We start from the raw sequence: 19174 nt of genomic DNA, 5'->3' as shown, positions 1-19174 counted from the left end.
CTTTTTAAGAAGACTTTAAACGTTCATTCACTCCAACATTGCTTTACTCTGACGACTTTCTATAGTGTGCGTTGAAGCAACACCCAAGCTGGCTACCTGCACCCAGAACAGCGTACTTTTTATGTGAACAGGAAGTATACGTTGGGTCCCACACTACTATGACTTGGCCTCATATTCCCTACTTAGTGGGCCATAAAGTGGCTTTACAATTCTACCGCCAGGACTTAAGAACTTTTTTTTAAAGCTATTATAATGCTTTATGAGATAGTGATTTAGATGCATATCATATTTTTTACTGAGTTAAGTATTGAATGTAATTAGTTTTGCTACAACAAGTGTATGGGACATTGGAAAAAAGTTGAATTTCCCCATGGGGATGAATAAAGTATCTATCTATCTATCTATCTATCTATCTAACATATAAGAATATTTTCACTGCATAGCCTAAAACATTTCAAGGAGTTTGCTATCTTCGGGATTCTTGGGATTGTTAACAAATAATGGTCTATCTGGCAGTTTGCATGTGCTGAGAATTATTCAAAATACAATAAATCTGCAGGCTTCTGCTCACCACTTGTCTTTGAAGATATGTGTCTTTTTCAATTCAGTAACGAAAGGTGGGCAGAACAGCGAGTATCCATCGCAAATTTAATCTGATATTCACTGTAATTGTCATCACCCTCCCCACTTCACCTTCTGTCATTTTCTTTGTGCTGTCTGCAGTGACTGGTACTCATTCATTGTAAGGAAAATATTTTCAGAAGAGAAATGCTTTAATTTTTAGATGCAAAACACTGCAGTGGCTGGAAATATGAAATAAAGGAGAATGCTGGCAATACTCAAACAGTCAGGCAGCATCTGTGAAGGGAGGAAAACAGATGCATTATGGTTTTATGCCCTATCATTGCAAATGGCTGGCACTCAGACAAGTTCACTGTTAAGTCTTGAGGGTAGTAATATCTTGAGTTGGAAAGTGGGATGTTGTGGGGCTTCATTGGACAAGTGTAAGAAGCCAAAGATGGAGTTTAGAGTGGGATGGAGAATTAAAGTGGCAGGTTACAGACTGATCAGAGCTGTACTTAAATTACATTTGGTTTTGGAATATCGAGGAGATAGTGTGATAGACACCTTAAGCAGGAAACTAAATTTGAAAATGCATTACCTGGAAGGAGTGCTTAGACCCCTGGATTGTCGGAATCGAGAAGATAAAAGGTCAGTGGAAAAATAAAACAAAAGCCCTGAAGATAATGAAATCTGAAATAAATATAGAAGATGATGGAAACACTCATCAGATCAGGTGTTGAAATGGAAACAGTTAATTTTTTACGTCTCTCCCAGTTCTTATTTGGCAGGGATCTGTTCTACATCCCCTGCTCTTTGTGATTTTATAAATAACTTGGATGAGTGGAAGGGTGGGTTATTAAGTTTTCAGATGACACAAAGGTTGGTGACGTGAATGGTGCCGAAGATTGTTGTAGTTTAGAATGGGACATTGACAGGGTGCATAGCTGGGTTGACAGGTGGCAGATGAAGTTCAGCCCAGAAGTGTGAAGTGATTCACTTTGGAAGGTTGTATTTGCAGGCAGAATACAGGGTTTGCGGCATGATTTGTAGCAGTGTGGAGGAACAGAGGGATTTTGAGGTATGTGTTCATAGATCCCTCAGAGTTGCTGCTCAGATTGTTAGAGTGGGTAAGAAGGTGATGGTATGTTGAGCCTTCATTAGTTAGGGGATTAAGTTCAAGAGCTGCGAGATAATGTAGCAGCTCTATAAAACCATGGTTAGACCACAGCTGGAATATTGTGTTCAGTTCTAGTCACCTCTTTATTGGAAGGATGCAGAGGAATTTACCAGGATGCTGCCTGATTTAGAGAGCATGTGTTATGATGATAGGTTGAGAGAGCTAGGGCTTTTCTCTTTGGAACAAAAGAGGAAGAGAGGCTATGATAGAGGTGTACAAGATGATAAAATGCATAGATTGAGTGGATAACCAAAGACTTTTTTCCAAGGCGGAAATGTCTAATGCAAGGGGGCATAATCTTAAGGTAACTGAAGGAAAGTACAGTCAGCTCTCCTTATCCGCGGGGGATTGGCTCCAGGACCCCCCGCGGATACCAAAAAACGCGGATGCTCATCTCTTATTTAACCTGTCTCAATGCGGTGGTCTTTAGGACACAGCGGAACATCGGACCTTATTTGGCACTTATCGGTGCAGTGGACTTTAGGACCTGGCGCAGCTCTGAATCCGCAGGGTTTCTGTTCACGAAAATAATCACGATCACGATTGAAAATAAAGTGGAAGTAATAAAGTGATCGGAAAGAGGTAAAACACCATCGGTCATTGGAAAAGCGTTAGGCTACAGTCGGTCAACGATCGAAACAATTTTAATGGAGCATGTGAAAGGACCTGCCCCGATGAAAGCTACAATTATTACTAAGCAATGCAGTGGTTTAATTATTGAAATGCATATGTTTCTTAAGTGTTTTATATGCATAGAAAGATAAAATATATACTATATACTAAGGCAAACGTTTTACTAACTGAGGCTACATAATACCGGATGTACCTGTCCTGACTTAAAGACAGACTCAGGAACGGAACTCGTTCATAACCCGGGGACTGCCTGTACTTTTAAATCATCTCTAGATTACTTATAATACCCAATACAATGTAAATACTATGTAAATAGTTGTTATACTGTATTGTTTAGGGAATAAAGACAAGAAAAAATAGTCTGTACATGCTCGAACAACGAGTGCTGGAGAGAGAACTTCCAGGTTTTTCTGATTCACGGTTGGTTGAATCCGCGCATGCAGAATCCGCGTATAAGGAGGGCCGACTGTATAGGCTAGGGTGTCAGAAGTAAGTTTTTTACACAGAGAGTGATGAGTGTGTGGAATGCCCTATCAGGGGTGATGGTGGAGGCAGATATATTAGGGATATTTAAGGAATTCATAGTAGGTGGATAGATGATAGAAAAATGGAGAGCTATGTAGGTGGGAAGGGTTAGATTTATCTTAGAGTAGGTTAAAAGATTGGCACAACATCTTGGGCCAAAGAGCCTATACTGTCAGTTAATGGCCTTCTCTACTGACATGATGAGTCCACTCTCAGGTCGGGTAGCCTCCAACTAGGTGGTATGAGTGTTGATTTGTCCATCTTCTGGCATTTTCTTCCATCTCCCACTTCTCTCCTTTTCTGTTTTCCATACTGGCTCCCTTACCCCTTCCCCTACCTGCCTATTACCTCCCTCTGGTGCTCCTTCTCTTTCCCTTTCTTCCATGGTCTACTCTCTCCTCCTATCAGATTCCTTCTTCAGACCATTGCCTTTTCAACCTAGCACCTCACAGCTTCTCACCTCTCCTCCACCCACCTACCTTCCCTGTCACCTAGCTTCACACATCACATTCTAGCTTGTTCTCCTTCCCTTCACCCCACCTTCTTGTCCTGGCTTCTTCCCTCCTTCCTTTCCATTCGTGATGAAGGGTCTTGCCCCAAAATGTTGACTGTTCATTCCTCTCCATAAATGCTGCTGACCTGGGTTACTCTGCTGTAGTGTTCTATACTTCAGTGTTTATGAAGAGCCTCCGACATGATGTATTAACTGTTTCTCTTTCCATGTGTTTCCTGACCTGTTGAGATTTTCAGCATTTTCTTCTTTTTTACCGTAAAGAGCGGGTGCTGCGTAGGAATGTGGCATGAGAAGGAAAGAGTCTGTTGGATGTCACTTAGGGAGCAATGCTTTGGAATCCTAAAAGAGTGTAGAAGGAGAGGGTATATTTGATGGCATCAGGTAGAAACTCGTCTTTGAATATTGAGGGTAGTGGGTGGAGCTGGCCTGGCTATGGTTAGCGAATTTAGGGTTATGAATATCATAAATTCAGGATGCGTATCGTAACTATCAAAGGAGCTTGGAGAATGGAATGGTGTCCTTACAGGAAAAAGGACGGGGGAGTCTGAGTGTAATAGGTATTGGTTGTGAACTGATCCTCTGAAATGGATGTAATAAAGGAAGCCAAGAGTCAAAGATGGCCTTTGACCACATCAAATATGATGCAACTTCTGAGTTTTATGATTGAACAGAAAACAACAACAGTACAGTTATCAACGTGTCAGGCAAACAGATAAAAAGGGCGGGGCCTGAGCAGATCTGAAATAAAGACCAAAGAAGTGTGAAGTGATACACTTTGGAAGATCAAACTTATCATCAGAGTACAAGATTAATGTTAGGAATTTAGCAGTGTGGAGCAATAGAGAAATTTTGGGGTCCAAGTCCTTAGATCCTACAGAGTTGCCTGGGAAGTTCATAGGGTAGTTAAGAAGACGTATAGTGTGTTGGCCGTCATTTGTCAGGAAATTAAGTTCAAGCACCACAATGTAATGTTGCAGCACCATAAAACTCTGGTTAGACGACACTTGAAGTAGTGTGTTCAGTTCCAGTTCCCTCATTAAAGGAAGGATGTATAAGCTTTAGAGATGGTGCAGAGAAGATTTACCAGGATGCTGCCTGGATTAGAGAACATGTCTTATGTGGGTAGACTGAGCAAACTAAAGCTTTTCTCTTTGGAGCAACAGAGGATGAGAGGTGACTTGATAGAAGTGTATAAAATTATGAGAGGCACACCACCTTTTTCCCAGGGCAGCAGAGTTCTAAGTTCAAAGTTTAAAGTAAATTACATATATGTCACCATATTCAACCCTGAGATTCTTTTTCTCACAGGCGTTCTCAGTAAATCTAATGACCATAATAGAAATAATGAAAGACTGCACCATCCAGTGTGCAAAAAACAATAAACTGTGCAAATAGAAAAATAAAGAAAAAAAGAAATAATAATAAATAAGTAATAAATATCAATCAATATAAATACTGTAACTAGAAATAAATGTTATTGTACTGCACAGATAAAAGAAAACATGTTATATTGTTGTGTCATCCTTATAACCATTGCTCAAAATTGAATCAGATCGATAGGAAGGCAGCTCAGATTTTTCATTTTTTGTGCCGAAAACACACAATTCCTAACCTGGCATTGGTTGGGAAATCTTATGAAATTAGTTTTCTAATGAGGTAAGTGCAAATATATGATGCAGTAGGGGGTGCTCTTCATGCACTTGGGCTTCGTTGGAGCCTGTATTCTGTATCTAATTGTCAAGTGATTAGCTTGCAATTAGTCACTGTGAAAATTATTAAATTTATTAAATGAAAATGAACTCATTAAATGAAAATCAATTTGCCACTAACAAATAAACAAAACACTTTTGGATGGAACTTTTGGTGCCAGCATTTGGAACTTCAATGTTTATTGATATTTGAGTGTATATGATCTGTTGTAGGAAATGTAAGAAAACATTTTTATTGTCACATCTGATACCTCAGATAAATGATACATTGATGTCAAGCTCCAGAAAGTCCAAAATAACTTTACATTTTCAATATTTTTGGTTGCTGTTAAGAGAAGGACACAGATAGTATATAGGTTGAACTTTGAATTTGTTTATACACCTAGCTAATCCTTTTTGATCAGTTTACCAGCAAAAATACAAATATATAAGAAATCAATTAATTTATTTTGTTATCAGACAATTTTCCTTAAATATCATTATGAATGTTGTGATAGCTTTTTTACTGTTTTATTTGGGTTAAATCCATATATAACTGGGCCAATAATTGTTAGGCAAGGTCCTGAACGTATTAAAGTTGCATTAACTAATCGCAAACTGGCCACTGCTGCGATTAACTTCTCACGCTCAGCTTCAGGAAGCGAGAATATGTTTTCTACTGTTGTTTTGATCAGCAGATTCTGGCTTGTAGAAAGAATAAACTGAAATGAGGGGAAAAAAATTAAATGCAACACACAAAATTCTGGGGGTGCTTAGTGGGGGGGGGGGGGGCGGGGGGCTGCTGTGTTCCTCCAGCATTTTGTGTGTGTTGCTTGCACCTGCAGATTTTCTCATGTTTGTGAAAAAAATTAAAAGTTGCATTTTCAATAATGGGAATATTTCTGCGTGTTTTGGAAAACAATCCAGCTGTGTTTAGTGAGTTAATATGAAATCAGATTAAGTATTACCACGGGATAACAGTTGGGCTGCAGGGAGGGTGGATGGAACTCATCATGTTCTCATTCAGCAATTCCCTACACAGTAAGATCTCCAAGATAAGATACACAAGATAACAGACTGCCAATTCCATCCCCCTTCTCAGTGGCTTGTTACTGATTGATTTGTAATGAGCTCATTCAAGAGAATGTTGACAATTGATTTGTGTGTGAAAGCGCCAGTGCTGTGGTTGGTGTTGGAATTAGATTCTCAAGTTATCTCTTTTACTCTGGATCTGCTTGGCGGCAGAGACTGGGTAAATCAATAGCCTGTTAGAAGGAGGATGAGGAGGCAAAGGTTAAGAGCTTGTCGGTGGGCACATTGACCTTTAGGCACACGAGTGAATCTGCAGATGCTGGAAGTAAATAAAAACACAAAATGCTGGCAGAACTCAGCAGGCCAGACAGCATCTATGGGAGGAGGTAGTGATGACGTTTCGGGCCGAAACCCTTCATCAGGAGTGAAGTACCATGGGATGGTCGAGGGGGGATAAGAAGTGGGGGGAGGGATAAAGCAGAGAGCTGGGAAGTGATAGGTTGGAGGGAAATGGGCTAGGGGGAAGGTGGAGAATTATGGGAAATAAAAGAGAAAGAAAGGTAGGGCTGGGGGGAGATTATAGTGAGGGGGGTAAAAAGAGAGAGAAAGAGAACCAGACTAAAATAATAGATAGGGATGGGGGTAAGGGGGGGGCAGGGGTATCAACGGAGGTCAGTGAGTTGGATGTTCATACCGGCAGGAAGGAGGCTACCTAGGCGGGAGATAAGGTATTGCTCCATTGACCTGCGTGTGGCCTCATCTTGACGGTAGAGGAGGCCATGGACAGACATATCAGAGTGGGAGTGGTCTGTGGAATTGAAGTGTGTGGCCACAGGGAGATCCCACCACTGCTGGAGGACTGAGTGCCAGTGTTCGGCGAAACGGTCTCCCAGTCTGTGGCGGGTCTCCCCAATGTATAAATGGCCACATCGGGAGCACCGGATACAGTATATCACCCCAGTTGACTTGCAGGTGAAGTGGTGCCTCACCTGAAAGGACTGTCTGGGGCCTAGGATGGTGGTGAGGGAAGAAGTGTGGGAGCAGGTGTAGCACTTCTTCCATTTGCAGGGATAAGTGCCTGGAGGGAGGTCGGTGGGGAGGGATGGGGGGGGATGAATGGACAAGGGAGTCGTGTAGGGAGCGATCCCTGTGGAAAGCCGAGAGTGGGGGGAGGGGAAGATGTGGTTGGTGGTGGGATCACGTAGGAGGTGGCGGAAGTTACGGAGGATTATACGTTGGATCTGTGGGCTGGTAGGGTGATAGGTGAGGACCAGGGGGACTCTATCCCTGGTGGGCTGGCGGGGGGATGGGGTGAGAGCAGAGGTGCGTGAAATACGGGAGATGCAATGGAGGGCAGAGTTGATAGTGGACGAAGGGAAGCCCCTTTCTTTAAAAAAGGAAGACATCTCCTTTGTCCTAGAATGAAAGGCTTCATTCTGAGAGCAGATGCGGCGGAGGGGGAGGAATTGAGAGAAAGGGATAGCATTTTTGTAGGAGACAGGGTGGGAGGAGGAATAGTCTAGGTAGCTGTGGGAGTTAGTAGGTTTGTAGAAGACGTTGGTGGATAGGCTACTCCAGAGATAGAAACAGAAAGATCTAGAAAGGGGAGTGAGGTGTCGGAAATAGACCAGGTGAATTTGAGGGCGGGGTGAAAGTTGGAGGCGAAGTTAATGAAGTTGACGAGCTCAGCATGTGTGCAGGAAGCAGCGCCGATGCAGTCGTCGATATAACGTAAGAAAAGAGGAGGACAGATACCGGTGTAGGCTTGGAACGTAGATTGCTCCACATGGCCGACAAAAAGGCAGGCATAGCTAGGACCCATGCGGGTGCCCATGGCTACACCTTTAGATTGGAGGAAGTGGGAGGAGCCAAAGGAGAAATTGTTAAGGGTGAGGACTAATTCCGTGAGGCGGAGAAGAGTGGTGGTAGAAGGTGACTGGCTGGGTCTGGAATCCAGGAAGAAACGGAGAGCTTGGAGACCTTCCTGGTGGGGGATAGAGGTGTATAGGGACTGGACGTCCATGGTGAAAATGAGGCGGTGGGGGCCAGGGAACTTGAAATCTTTGAAGAGATGTAAAGCATGGGAAGTATCACGGACATAGGTGGGAAGGGATTGAACAAGGGGAGATAAAACAGAGTCGAGATAGGCAGAAATGAGTTGACCTTTAGGGATGGTTGTATGGGAAACTGTCTGTGGACACTATTTCAGCGTAGGGTAGCAGTTGTGATGTGTTACATCCACAAAATGTACAGCTGCAACTCATCAAGACATCTGTTAAATCTGCAGCTTCCTGTCATTGTCTTTCTCGGTGGCAATTATCACATGGGGATTCTGCTAGGAGGTTTGCCTCCAAGGTACAAACCATCCTGACAGGAATGCATTAGGGTTAGGTCCCTGCCACTGACTTGAGACTCACCAGTCTGTAGCTGCTGAAGAAAGACATATCCAACACAATGCTCTTCCCTTCTACTGGGAAATACTTTGGTGTATTTGTTTCTTTACTCGCCACCGTAGTTAAAGCTGATAACTTCTGTTTAATTACAAGTATGCACTTGAGGCAAGCTACTCAATTCTCTTCTGCTTTTTGAATAAATTATTGCTGATTAGCATTAAGTTGTTGCGTTACTTTACATTTGTTTCCCAGTTTACACGGAAAATTCGAAGCAGACGAGGTGCAGGTTATTTTATGTCTTTTGCCATGTTTGAAGAAATACTGTAGCTGATAATCTGGAATTGACTGAGGACTACTTTGTAAAAAAAAAGTAATGTTCAGCAAGTCCTATTCAAAAGTGATGGCCCACAAAAATCTTTCATTTCTGACAGGTCTACATGCTTTACGTCGAGCCCTTGGAGAATGTAGCAACCCTTCAGACAATAAGTTGGCTGGTTCAGTGAAGATAACTTTTAATGACTTCCTGCAAGCGATGAATGACGTCAGGCCTAGTGCCATGAGAGAAGTAACTATTGATGTTCCAAAAGTAAGTTACTTTATATGAAAGAAATACTGTCTGAATAAGTTCAGGTACATATTGGGAAGTGTGACATTTAATCATTTGCAGAAGAAATCTGTTTGATATGGGGACATGATTCTGCAGAATTATAAGAAGATGGTATATTTTAAAAAGGCTTATAGAAAAAGTTGGGAGGATGAAAGATTATTGTGTGATTTCCAGAAAATATTTTATTGGAACACAAATTATTTTGTTACTTAGGGTGTTTATGATAAATTAAAGCTGTTGGTGCAGCCTTTCTATTTTTGAAAATGGAAATTTTTGAAAATGTTAAAAATTTTGTTTAAATGAGTGAAGATTTTGGGCCCTTTAATATTTTAAAATATAACAAAAATTTTCATCACCTGGGGTATTTTGTTTTTTGATTAATATTTTGAATAGTTCATCAAATGGGCACTTACTTGTTTGTGCACCTGCTATTTGCCCTAGTAGATCATCTTGCAGATATGCTGAATTTTGAACTCGCTGATGCACACTGAGCAAATAATTTGTTTACTTATTCAAGGGATGTGGGCTTTACCCATTCCTAATAGCCCTTGCTAAGGACGTAATAACATCTGACATTTTTCCTGCTAACGTCCATGATTTCTGGGATATTTTCTTTCTCCTGTACCATTCTCCAATCTGTAGAAACAATTTTAATGGCTTGTAGAATTCTAGAAAAAGTGATAGCCAATATACCTGCTAATTCCACAACTATCTCTTTAGTACTCAGGGATTTAGATTAATAGGCCCTGGGAATTTATTGGCTTTCAGTGCCATAAATTTATCCATCTCTATTAGAATGTATTTCACTGGGATCCAAGATGGCACCACAATGCAATCTCTATTGAGGCTGTGGCTCAGATTTATTTAGTTTTTTAGGTTTTGGGGACAGAGAGGGGAGCTAGGGGTCAGGTTAGGGTTCAGGGACAGGGATGTGGGGGAAATTAGAGGACAGGTCAGAGTCTAAGCTGCTCTGTGTTCGAAGGCCTGCAGCATGGCCTGACTGAAGTTCAAGGCCTAATGTTGGAGTTTCCATCATTGGCAAGTCCAGTGTTTGAGGACTGGAGTTTGTGCCCATATCCAGCGTCCTCTTCATCATCATTTGGGCATTTCTGGTTTAGTACTGAAGAACAAAGCCCGAAGGTCGAACAGCAATCCAGTGGAAGCCCAAAGGTTGATTGGAGGTTCTAGATCGAAGCCTGAAGTTTGATTGGAGGTCTGGATCAAAGCCAGGAGGTTGATTGGAGGTTACAAGTCAAAGCCCGAAGGTTGATTGGGGGTTCTAGATCGAAGCCCAAAGTTTGATTGGAGGTCTGGATCAAAGCCAGGAGGTTGACTGGAGGTTCCAGGTCAAAGCCCAAAGATTGATTGGGGGTTCCGGATCGAAGCCCGAAGGTTGATTAGACATTCTGGATCGATGCCTGAAGACTGATTGGAGGTTCCGGATCGAAGCCCGAAGTTTGATTGGAGGTCTGGATCAAAGCCAGGAGGTTGATTGGAGGTTCCAGGTCAAAGCCCGAAGGTTGATTGGGGGTTCCAGATCGAAGCCTGAAGGTTGATTAGAAGTTCTGGATTGATGCCCACAGACTGATTGAAGGTTCCGGATCGAAGCCCGAAGGTTGATTAGAAGTTCTGGATCGAAGCCTGAAGGTTGATTCGAGGTTCCAGATCGAAGCCCGAAGGTTGGTTGTGTTACGAACCCCGTAACTGGGTCACTTACCAGCAAAGATAGAGAGGTCCGTTGAAGTCTGAGGGTACTATTTTTAAACGTTTTATTTTATAAAGGGGCACAAAAGTAAGGTTAATACAAACATTCAGATAATATACGTCGTCAATACTCAATCTAAAGCGCGGGTATAGTAATAATCATCAATAAGAAGTAGCTCTATCGCTTTGTCTAGGGGTAAAATATTGTCCGATGGAAATATAAAAGTCTCTCGAGCTCATGCATGCTTTAGCCGTTTGGGGACAGCTGGGTTTCACTTGTTGGAGAGAGAGAGAGATTTTTGGTGAGAAGAGAAACTTGCCAGTCTTTTTGGACGCAAACCGTTGAATCGGGAACGTGGGTTCCCCGTTGTCAGTTCGAAGTCCTTTTCGGTGTTATCAGTCACTCGTTCCCCAGGCCAGGGGAACGGACCACACGTGGCTTCCGAATAGCTTCCCGTTATCACGGGAGCGATGAGCGATGGTGTCTCCTTCTGGTGCGTCGCTAGGGGACTGCCTCCTGCAGCCCCTCTTTTATCTTGACTTGCAGAGTTGTAGCTGTCAATCAGGGTGGGGTGATACAATCCCCACCCCACATTGCCCGAGGGTGTACACGTAGCCCTGATAGATGGCACGTAGCATAGGGTCGCAATCCACAAAGGTGTCTCCAAGAAACAATGGTCAAATCCGTTGCGTTGTCTTTCTGAGGATTCTCTCTCATTTCCTGGGTCCAAGACCCGAATTAATAGCGATCTTGCGATTCTCAGGAAGGAGGGGGCTGGGATCATAACAGCTGGAAGTTCTGGATTGAAGCTGAAGGTCGATTGGAGGTCTTGATCAGTGTCCAACAATTGAGTCCTACCATGTGTTAAGTATCCTTCAGTGATTCATTTGGTCTGGAATACTGCTTAACACGTGAGATGGCCTTCGAGATTTCGTATCTGGATCTCCTGTATTTAACTTCGTTACCAGACCTGAATGCCACTATCTGACCTTCAGCAGATTGTGGATCTCTTTCATTCAGGACTTCTGATTAGGGAAGACTCTGAATCATCTTTTTACTGGGACATATTCATCTACAACTGTTTTTATAAAGTCCAGTGACAACCATGGTGTATTTGTTCAGTTCCTCTGATGAGTCCTTGAACGTGGCCCAATCTACTGAATTGAAGCAATTCCATAGCAGTTCCTCTCCCTCTCACGGCCATCTATTTGTTGTCTTTGTCTCTGGAACCTTGCTCCTTAGCCTCTGCCTGTATACAGGTATGCGAAAGTCAGCTAAGTGATCAGATTTCCCAAATTACAGTCTAGGTGTTGAACAGTAGCCATTCCTAATTGTAGTGTAAAAGTGGTTGAGTGTGTTGGGACCTCGGGTACTGAAGGTGTTACGTTGATGATAATTGGGCAGCGATATCTTCAAACGACCCTGAAAATGATTTGAAAGGCGTCGAGGTAGGCTGTTTCTTCTTTGCTGATCTTGGCATTCAATACCTCAAGCACCTGTTTAACATCATCCTTTGGCAGTATGTAAACTGCGGTCAGGATGATGGAGGACAGTTCTCTTGTTAAGTAGAACAGTCGGCACTTGGTCAAGTTCCAGGTCAGGGGAACAAAAGTGCAACAAGACCACTGTGTTGAGCACCACAAAGAGTTTATCATGAAAAACAGACCTCCTTTTGCCTTCTCTGAATCAGCAATCCGGTCCATCCGGTGTAGATAGATAGATAGGTGTATCGAGAAGCTCTCCGGTCTTACAATCGTATCCAGCGTGTCCGGAATGAGCCATGTCTCTGTGAAACACAGAGCACAGCAATTTCCCTCTGGTACAGTGTTCTTGCCCTTAGGTCCTGAATCTTTTTCTCTAGCGACTGTAAATTTGCTAACAGGATGCTGGGTTGAGGAAGTTTCATTCTGCAGCTTTTCAGTCTAGCTTGGAGTCCTCCCCTCCTCCTCCTCTTTTGGTCATGGCAATGTTCCTTTGTCTGTTTAAAGGTGCCACACCTGTACGCTTGAGAGTTAACTCCACTGAGTCCTTTAGAAATCACTAGTTCATTAAGACAGTTCAAAAGTATGTTACTTGAAGGGAAACTACAGGCCCCAGATTGCAGTGAGAGTAGTTCAGAAGAAGCTTATGTAGGAGTTTAGTGAGCTGTCTGCAACACGTTGCTATGGTTCATCAGCGTCACCTAGGTGAAGATGTCCCTTGCCTTTCCTGCCCTTGTCCTTTCAACTGGAAGAGATTTTAGGTTTGGAAGGTGCTATCTGAAGAGTTTTGGTGAGTCCCTGCACTGCCTCCAGCCGATGGTACAGGTGGCTGCAATTGTGTGCTTGTGATAGAATGAGTGAATTGTGGATGCGGTGCAGATCAAGTGACTTAATATGTCCTGTGTTTACCAATGACAGTGGTGTCACCATTCAATTTATAGAATGCTTTTGAGTTTTGAACAGTGCTTAACCACACATTGATGAGTGTGGAGAGAGCAGTGAGCTATGCATACATTCTTGAGGTGTATCTGTGTTAATAGTCAGCAAGAAATTATTACAAACTTGTATGACGTCTTCTAATAAAGGAGTCGAGGAACTAGTGCTGAGGGAGGTACAGGGGTCTGGTTTTAGAAACTTGGTCATTAGTACTGAGGGAATGATGGTGTTAAATACTGAACTGTACTTGATAAATACAGGTGTCCCCCGTTTTTCGAACATTCACTTTACATCAACTCGCTGTTACGAAAGACCTGCATTAGTTACCTGTTTTCGCTAACAGGTTTTTTCACTGTTACAAAAAAAGGCAGCGCGTGAAAAAAGGCAGCGCGTGAAAAAAGGCAGCGCGCGGAAAAAGGCAGCGCGCGGAAAAAGGCAGCGCGCGGGAAAAGGCAGCGCGTGAAAAAAGGCAGCGTGTGAAAAAAGGCAGCGTGTGAAAAAGGCAGCGCGCGAGAAAGGCAGCGCGTGCCGAGCAGACTAGCTCCTCCCCCGGAACTTCATTCTAGTCGGTTTTGCTTAAACACGTGCCTGTGAGCATCTGTGCTTTATGTCGATTTATTTTGTGCATCCATTAGCAAGATGAGTACTAAGGTATCGGAAAAGCCTAAAAGAGCTCATAAGGGTGTTACACTTAGCGTAAAACTAGACATAATAAAGCGTTTCGATCGTGATGAACAAAGTAAGAATATAGCGAGTTTGGCTAAGGGTTTGTGGAAGTTGACGAAGATGATGTTGAAGAGGTTTTGGCATCCCAGGACCAAGAACTGAGAGATGAAGAGCTGATGAAGAGGAAAGGATAACAATTGAAACTGAACACAGTAGCGAACGGCCCGAAAGTGAAGTCGTCCAGGAAATGAACGTGAAGCAATTGCATGAGATTTTCACTGCGATTGATAACGCTGCAATGATTGCAGAAAAGTATGACTTTAATTTTGAAAGGGTACGTAGGTTTAGGGCAGGTTTGCAGGATGGCTTGAGTGCTTACAAAGAGCTGTATGATAGAAAAATGCCCGAGGCTAAGCAGTCAAGCATACTGTCATTTTTCAAGCCTTCCACATCAGCCACAGCAGACGACGAAACTCGACCTCCGACATCAAGGCAGGCAGACATAGAAGAAGGTGACCTGCCTGCCCTGATGGAAACAGACGATGATGAGATGACACCCCAGTCTCCTCTACCTCCCACCACCTCAACCTCCGACGACTCAGCCTAACACACCATCATCAGTATGCTGACTGTCTTCCCGATTCCCTTAAGTGAAACTACACTGGGCGTACATTATTTCTACTTTATATAGGCTGTGTATTTTTATGGGTTATTCGGTAGCTTCATGGCTTAAAGGTTACTGGAAAAAATGTTTCTGCCGGGAGCGCTTGCACCGTGTGTTTTTGCCATGAGTGCTGCTGAAAGCGCTTGCGTGAGATTCTCGCTACGGTGGACAGTGCTGCAATAATTATAGAAAAGTATTCCTACATTATATAGGCTGTGTATTTATCAGATCATTCCTGCTTTTACTATGTGTTACTGTTATTTTAGGTTTTATGTGTTATTTGGCATGATTTGGTAGGTTATTTTTTGGGTCTGCAAACACTCACAAATTTTTCCCATATAAATAAATGGTAATTGCTTCTTCACTTTATGACATTCCAGCTTACGAACCGTTTCATAGGAACGCTCTACCTTCGAATAGTGGGGGAAATCTGTAGTAGACTGACATATGTCTTGCCATCTAGGTGCTTCAGAGCACAGTGGACAGCCACTGAGATTGTGCCCACTGTACACCTGTTGTGGTGGTTAAGAGAATTGCAGTACGTATTGGTCCTTGTCAGTTTAATGTAAATCTGCACAAGTACCTTTATTTTGTACACATGCAATGAAAAACTTACTTGCAGCAGCATCTCAGGCACCTCGTATCACATAAGCAGCATTTACAAGAAAAACATTAAACAAATTGTACATAATTTTACAAGAAAACACAATTAGAACAAAATCGAAATCTGTTTTAATGCCAAGTGGTCATAATGTTGCTGAACTGCTGTGAATAGAGTTCTGCTGTTCGTGAACCTGGTATTGTGGGACTTAAGGCTTCAGGCTTCGGTACCTCCTGCCTATGAGCAGAGTGTATGGCCCAGATGGGGGGGCTCGTTGATGACAGAGGTTTTCTTGAAGTTGTACCTCCTTTAGATACTACCAATGGTGTGGAGGGATGTTCCATAATCAACCTGCTTCAATATAGTAGATGTGATTGGTACCAGGCGATAGTCATTGAAGCAGTTCACCCTGCTCTTAGTCATTTGAGTGATTGCTGTCCAGGTGGAATCTCAGGCTTCAGCAGTGTGAGATTGAACCAGTTGGTCAGCACAGGTTCTCGGCACCCGGCCACATACACCATTGGGGCCTGACACATCTGAAGGACGTTTGGACATTAGTGTCTGAGATGGATCACAGCGTCACCAAATGTTATGTGATTCTCCCTTTCAAAGCATGCATAAAAGGCATTGAGAGCACTGGGAGTGAAATTGCATTGCAATTTATGCTGTTAGGTTTTGGCTCTGGGAAGTAATGGCATGCAGCCGTCATGCATCTAATTTTGTCTCTAACTTCAGTTGGAATTGCCTTTCCAAGCCATGTTTCAGGTATTAATTAATTATCTTAACTTTCTGTGACTCATACTGAGCAATCAGTAATAAGAGTTGCTTCATAAAAGTACCTGTAACAAGTTATGGATGAGATTGTGCTTTTGTAAGATTAAATGGAATGCCCATATCTGTCTACAGTCCTGTAATCTGTTGCAATTTAGTGTCCAAAATGTATCTTTTCCTTTTTTACAAGTTCCAGGCTAATTTTTGCAACATTTACATTCTGGTTTGTTTTTCTTCTATGTTCTGAGGACGTGTTATTACTCTTTGAAAGTATCTTGCTTGCTTTCACAGATCAGAAGCATGACTTGATTTTTAATAGTACTTTACAAAGCAATTTGAATTGTGACACTGTTGTAGTCAAAAAAAGTGGATACTTGTGCTACTTCTAAGTCTCAGGGAAAAATATACCACTAATTATCCAGAGCTCATACAGACACTTACCTCCAGGGCAACCAAAATAATATAACTTCTGTTTCAGTGCGCTGAAATATATTTCCAGTTGCGTTATGTACACAAAGTATCCTTGTCTGAGAGCTTCAGTTGTATTTTGGGGTGCTGCAGAGGTATCAGAAGCCAGATCTTCAAGCTGTAGCCGTTCAGTCTCTTTGTTGAAAGAGCATTGGCGTGATGGGCTGAGTCACAATAAAAGAGCTGTGAGTGGAGCCAAGAAGTTGGCAGTCACTTGCATGCTTTCATGCTTAATGATGAAAGAATACAGTCCTTTGTGTTGGAGAATTATGCCTCCCACTTGTCAACCAGTTCAAGGATGTGGAAGAATCTGGTTGCTGGATTAAAGTGGTTATATCTCCTTCTCAGGAAGGATCTATATGCATTATCTTTTGCCCATTGTGTTGTTGCCCTAGGATGCTTTAAAGTGGGAACTGACACACTCCAGTCCAGGAGCATTGTACCTGCAGGGCCAGAAGCATTGTTGAGGATCCCTACCATCCATCCCACAAACTCTTTGACCTACCACCATCAGGAAGGAGATACAGGAGCATCAGGACTAGGACTGCCAGACTGAGTAACAGCTTCTTCCTCTAAAGCTGTGAGACTAATGAATACCCTGCCACCACAAGGACTTGTCACTTGGACATCAAGATAATTGTTAATTTTTTATCGTTATTCTGTTATTTCATGCCTTTAACAAATCATTTTCTTCGAAGCTTCTGTGGTAGATAAGGGGGGATATTTAGTGGGGTATTGCTGACTTTTCTAAAGCTTCTCCTTGCTTGACTTCTGATTACCTTTAAATAAAGTGTGTTTCCTTCAAAGGTTACGAGTAACAGAAAAATGGATCTATCTCCTTGGTTACTTAAGGGTGGTAGTAAAGCATAATTGTTCTCTTCAAGATTTTGATGTAATGTAGTTTCTTTATCTGAGTTTATGTAAGGTGCGATATTTATTTATAATTCTTTTTATCACTTTTTTACTTTCTGCGCCATAATATAGCATCGATTCCTTTTAACTAGAAAATTTGTGAACCTTGTAGAATTTTCTCTATTTCTGCATAAATAGGACCTAAAATGTGATCAGATCTTCACATAAATCCTAAACTGTCTAAAAATGCACTGGATACTTTTTCTTTTCAGTGGTCAGATCTGCTCAATGTAACTGTTGAATGGACTATTAGAGGATGAATATTTAGGAAAATAATGAATATAAGCTGTCCCTGTGTAACAAAAGAATTCAGATTTTGCTGACATGCTTGGGTCTATTTTGTCCACAAATATATCTTGATATGTTACTAAAATTTCCAGTGTAATGGAAGGAACGCTATCAGAAACACTTCAAGACTGATAAGAAAGAATAAGTAGTAAAAGTAGACTGAGAGGGGAAACTAGTTCTGCTGTTCATAGAAATGAATGTATGTTTGCACACCGGACTATTGAATTTAATAACATGGGCGCTCACTTGTATGTATGGGTCTCCATGAGTCAAGCATTCATAGCTCGTGGTTTGCCTGTAGCTGAAAATAAGTTTAAAACTATTGTGAACACTGATGAAATAACACTAGTGTTATGGTTTTTTGGCATTGCATTCAAATGCTTCATATCTCACAATCTTGATAACATGCAATATACAACTTTGAAGAATATAATCCCTTGCAATTTTTAGATAATAATCTGAGAGTTGTTTTTTTTTTGGAAAATGTATTGGAAGACTATGTTGTGAAGACTCCATGAAGTACCTTGAGTGTATGTAAAGGGTTCTTGCAGGTTCAGATTTTAGGACCATGGAAAGACATTTTACTGCTGCTTTTGTTTAATTTCCACCCTGCTTTCCATTATTCTTGCAATATTCTTCAGTCCTCTTTGAAAAATATTTAGTTATGTCAATTTCATTTGATATGTATAGGCATCCGTCAATCTCTTTGAATGCGCCCTTGAAAAATCTAATCACGTTGGTCTGCAGCATCAATTGTGACTGAGGAGGCCCAGCAGGGAGTGACAGTCCTTGCCGTATAAGCACAAGTGTGATGAGTATCCTGTAGGTCCACCTTTTGACGTTTCTGCTTTCTGCGTGTACGCCTCTCCTCAGCCATCTGCCTCAGCTTCTCTTCACCTCTTTCCAGACCTTGGTAGAGTTCCTGCCTCCATCTGCCGTGATCATCTGCTAGCTCTTCCCAACTATCCTCGCTGATCTCCAGGTCGTTCAGGTCTCTCTTGCATACATCCTTGAAGCGCAGATGGGGCTGTCCAGTTGGTCAATGGCCGGAGGCCAGCTCCCCATATAGGATGTCCTTTGGTATTCTTCCATCCTTCATCCTGTGGACATGCCCCAGCCGCCGCAGTCTACGCTGTCTCAGAAGGGTCCGCATGCTGGGCAGCCCGGCCTGTTCAAGGACACCGTTGTTGGTAACTTTGTCCTTCCATGAGATCCGAAGGATGTGGCTGTGACAGCGCAGGTGAAAGGTGTTCAGCCTCTTCTCTTGGTGAGCGTACAGGGTCCACGTCTCACTTCCATAGAGGAGGGTGCTGAGAACACAAGGTGTGTAGACCTGTATCTTGGTGTGCTTGAACAGCATGCTGGTGAGTCTAGACAGAGTGGTGGCAGCTTTCCCTGTCCTTTTGTTGAGTTCAGGCTCCAGAGACAGGGTGTCTGTGATGGTCGATCCCAGGTAAGTGAACTCATGTAGTTGTCGATGCTGATTGCTGAGTGACATTCTGTCCTAGGACGTTTGTTTTCTTCAGGCTTATTGTGAGACCAAAGGCCT

At 42.5% G+C, this 19174-nt stretch overlaps 1 protein-coding gene across 2 annotated transcripts in view; it reads left to right on the top strand.

The window, feature by feature from the left end:
- Positions 1-19174, top strand: part of afg2a (AFG2 AAA ATPase homolog A) — a 385051-nt gene that overhangs the window by 61942 nt on the left and 303935 nt on the right. For both annotated transcript variants that reach the window (XM_073042831.1, XM_073042829.1), the window contains exon 10: positions 8958-9112. In XM_073042831.1, the coding sequence (XP_072898932.1) occupies positions 8958-9112 (155 nt within the window). The remainder of the gene's footprint in view (positions 1-8957; positions 9113-19174) is intronic.

Source organism: Hemitrygon akajei, chromosome 4, assembly GCF_048418815.1.
Source record: "Hemitrygon akajei chromosome 4, sHemAka1.3, whole genome shotgun sequence".
Classification (NCBI taxonomy): domain Eukaryota; kingdom Metazoa; phylum Chordata; class Chondrichthyes; order Myliobatiformes; family Dasyatidae; genus Hemitrygon; species Hemitrygon akajei.
Note: the sequence above shows the minus strand (reverse complement) of the source record. Positions and strands in the feature narration are given on the sequence as shown.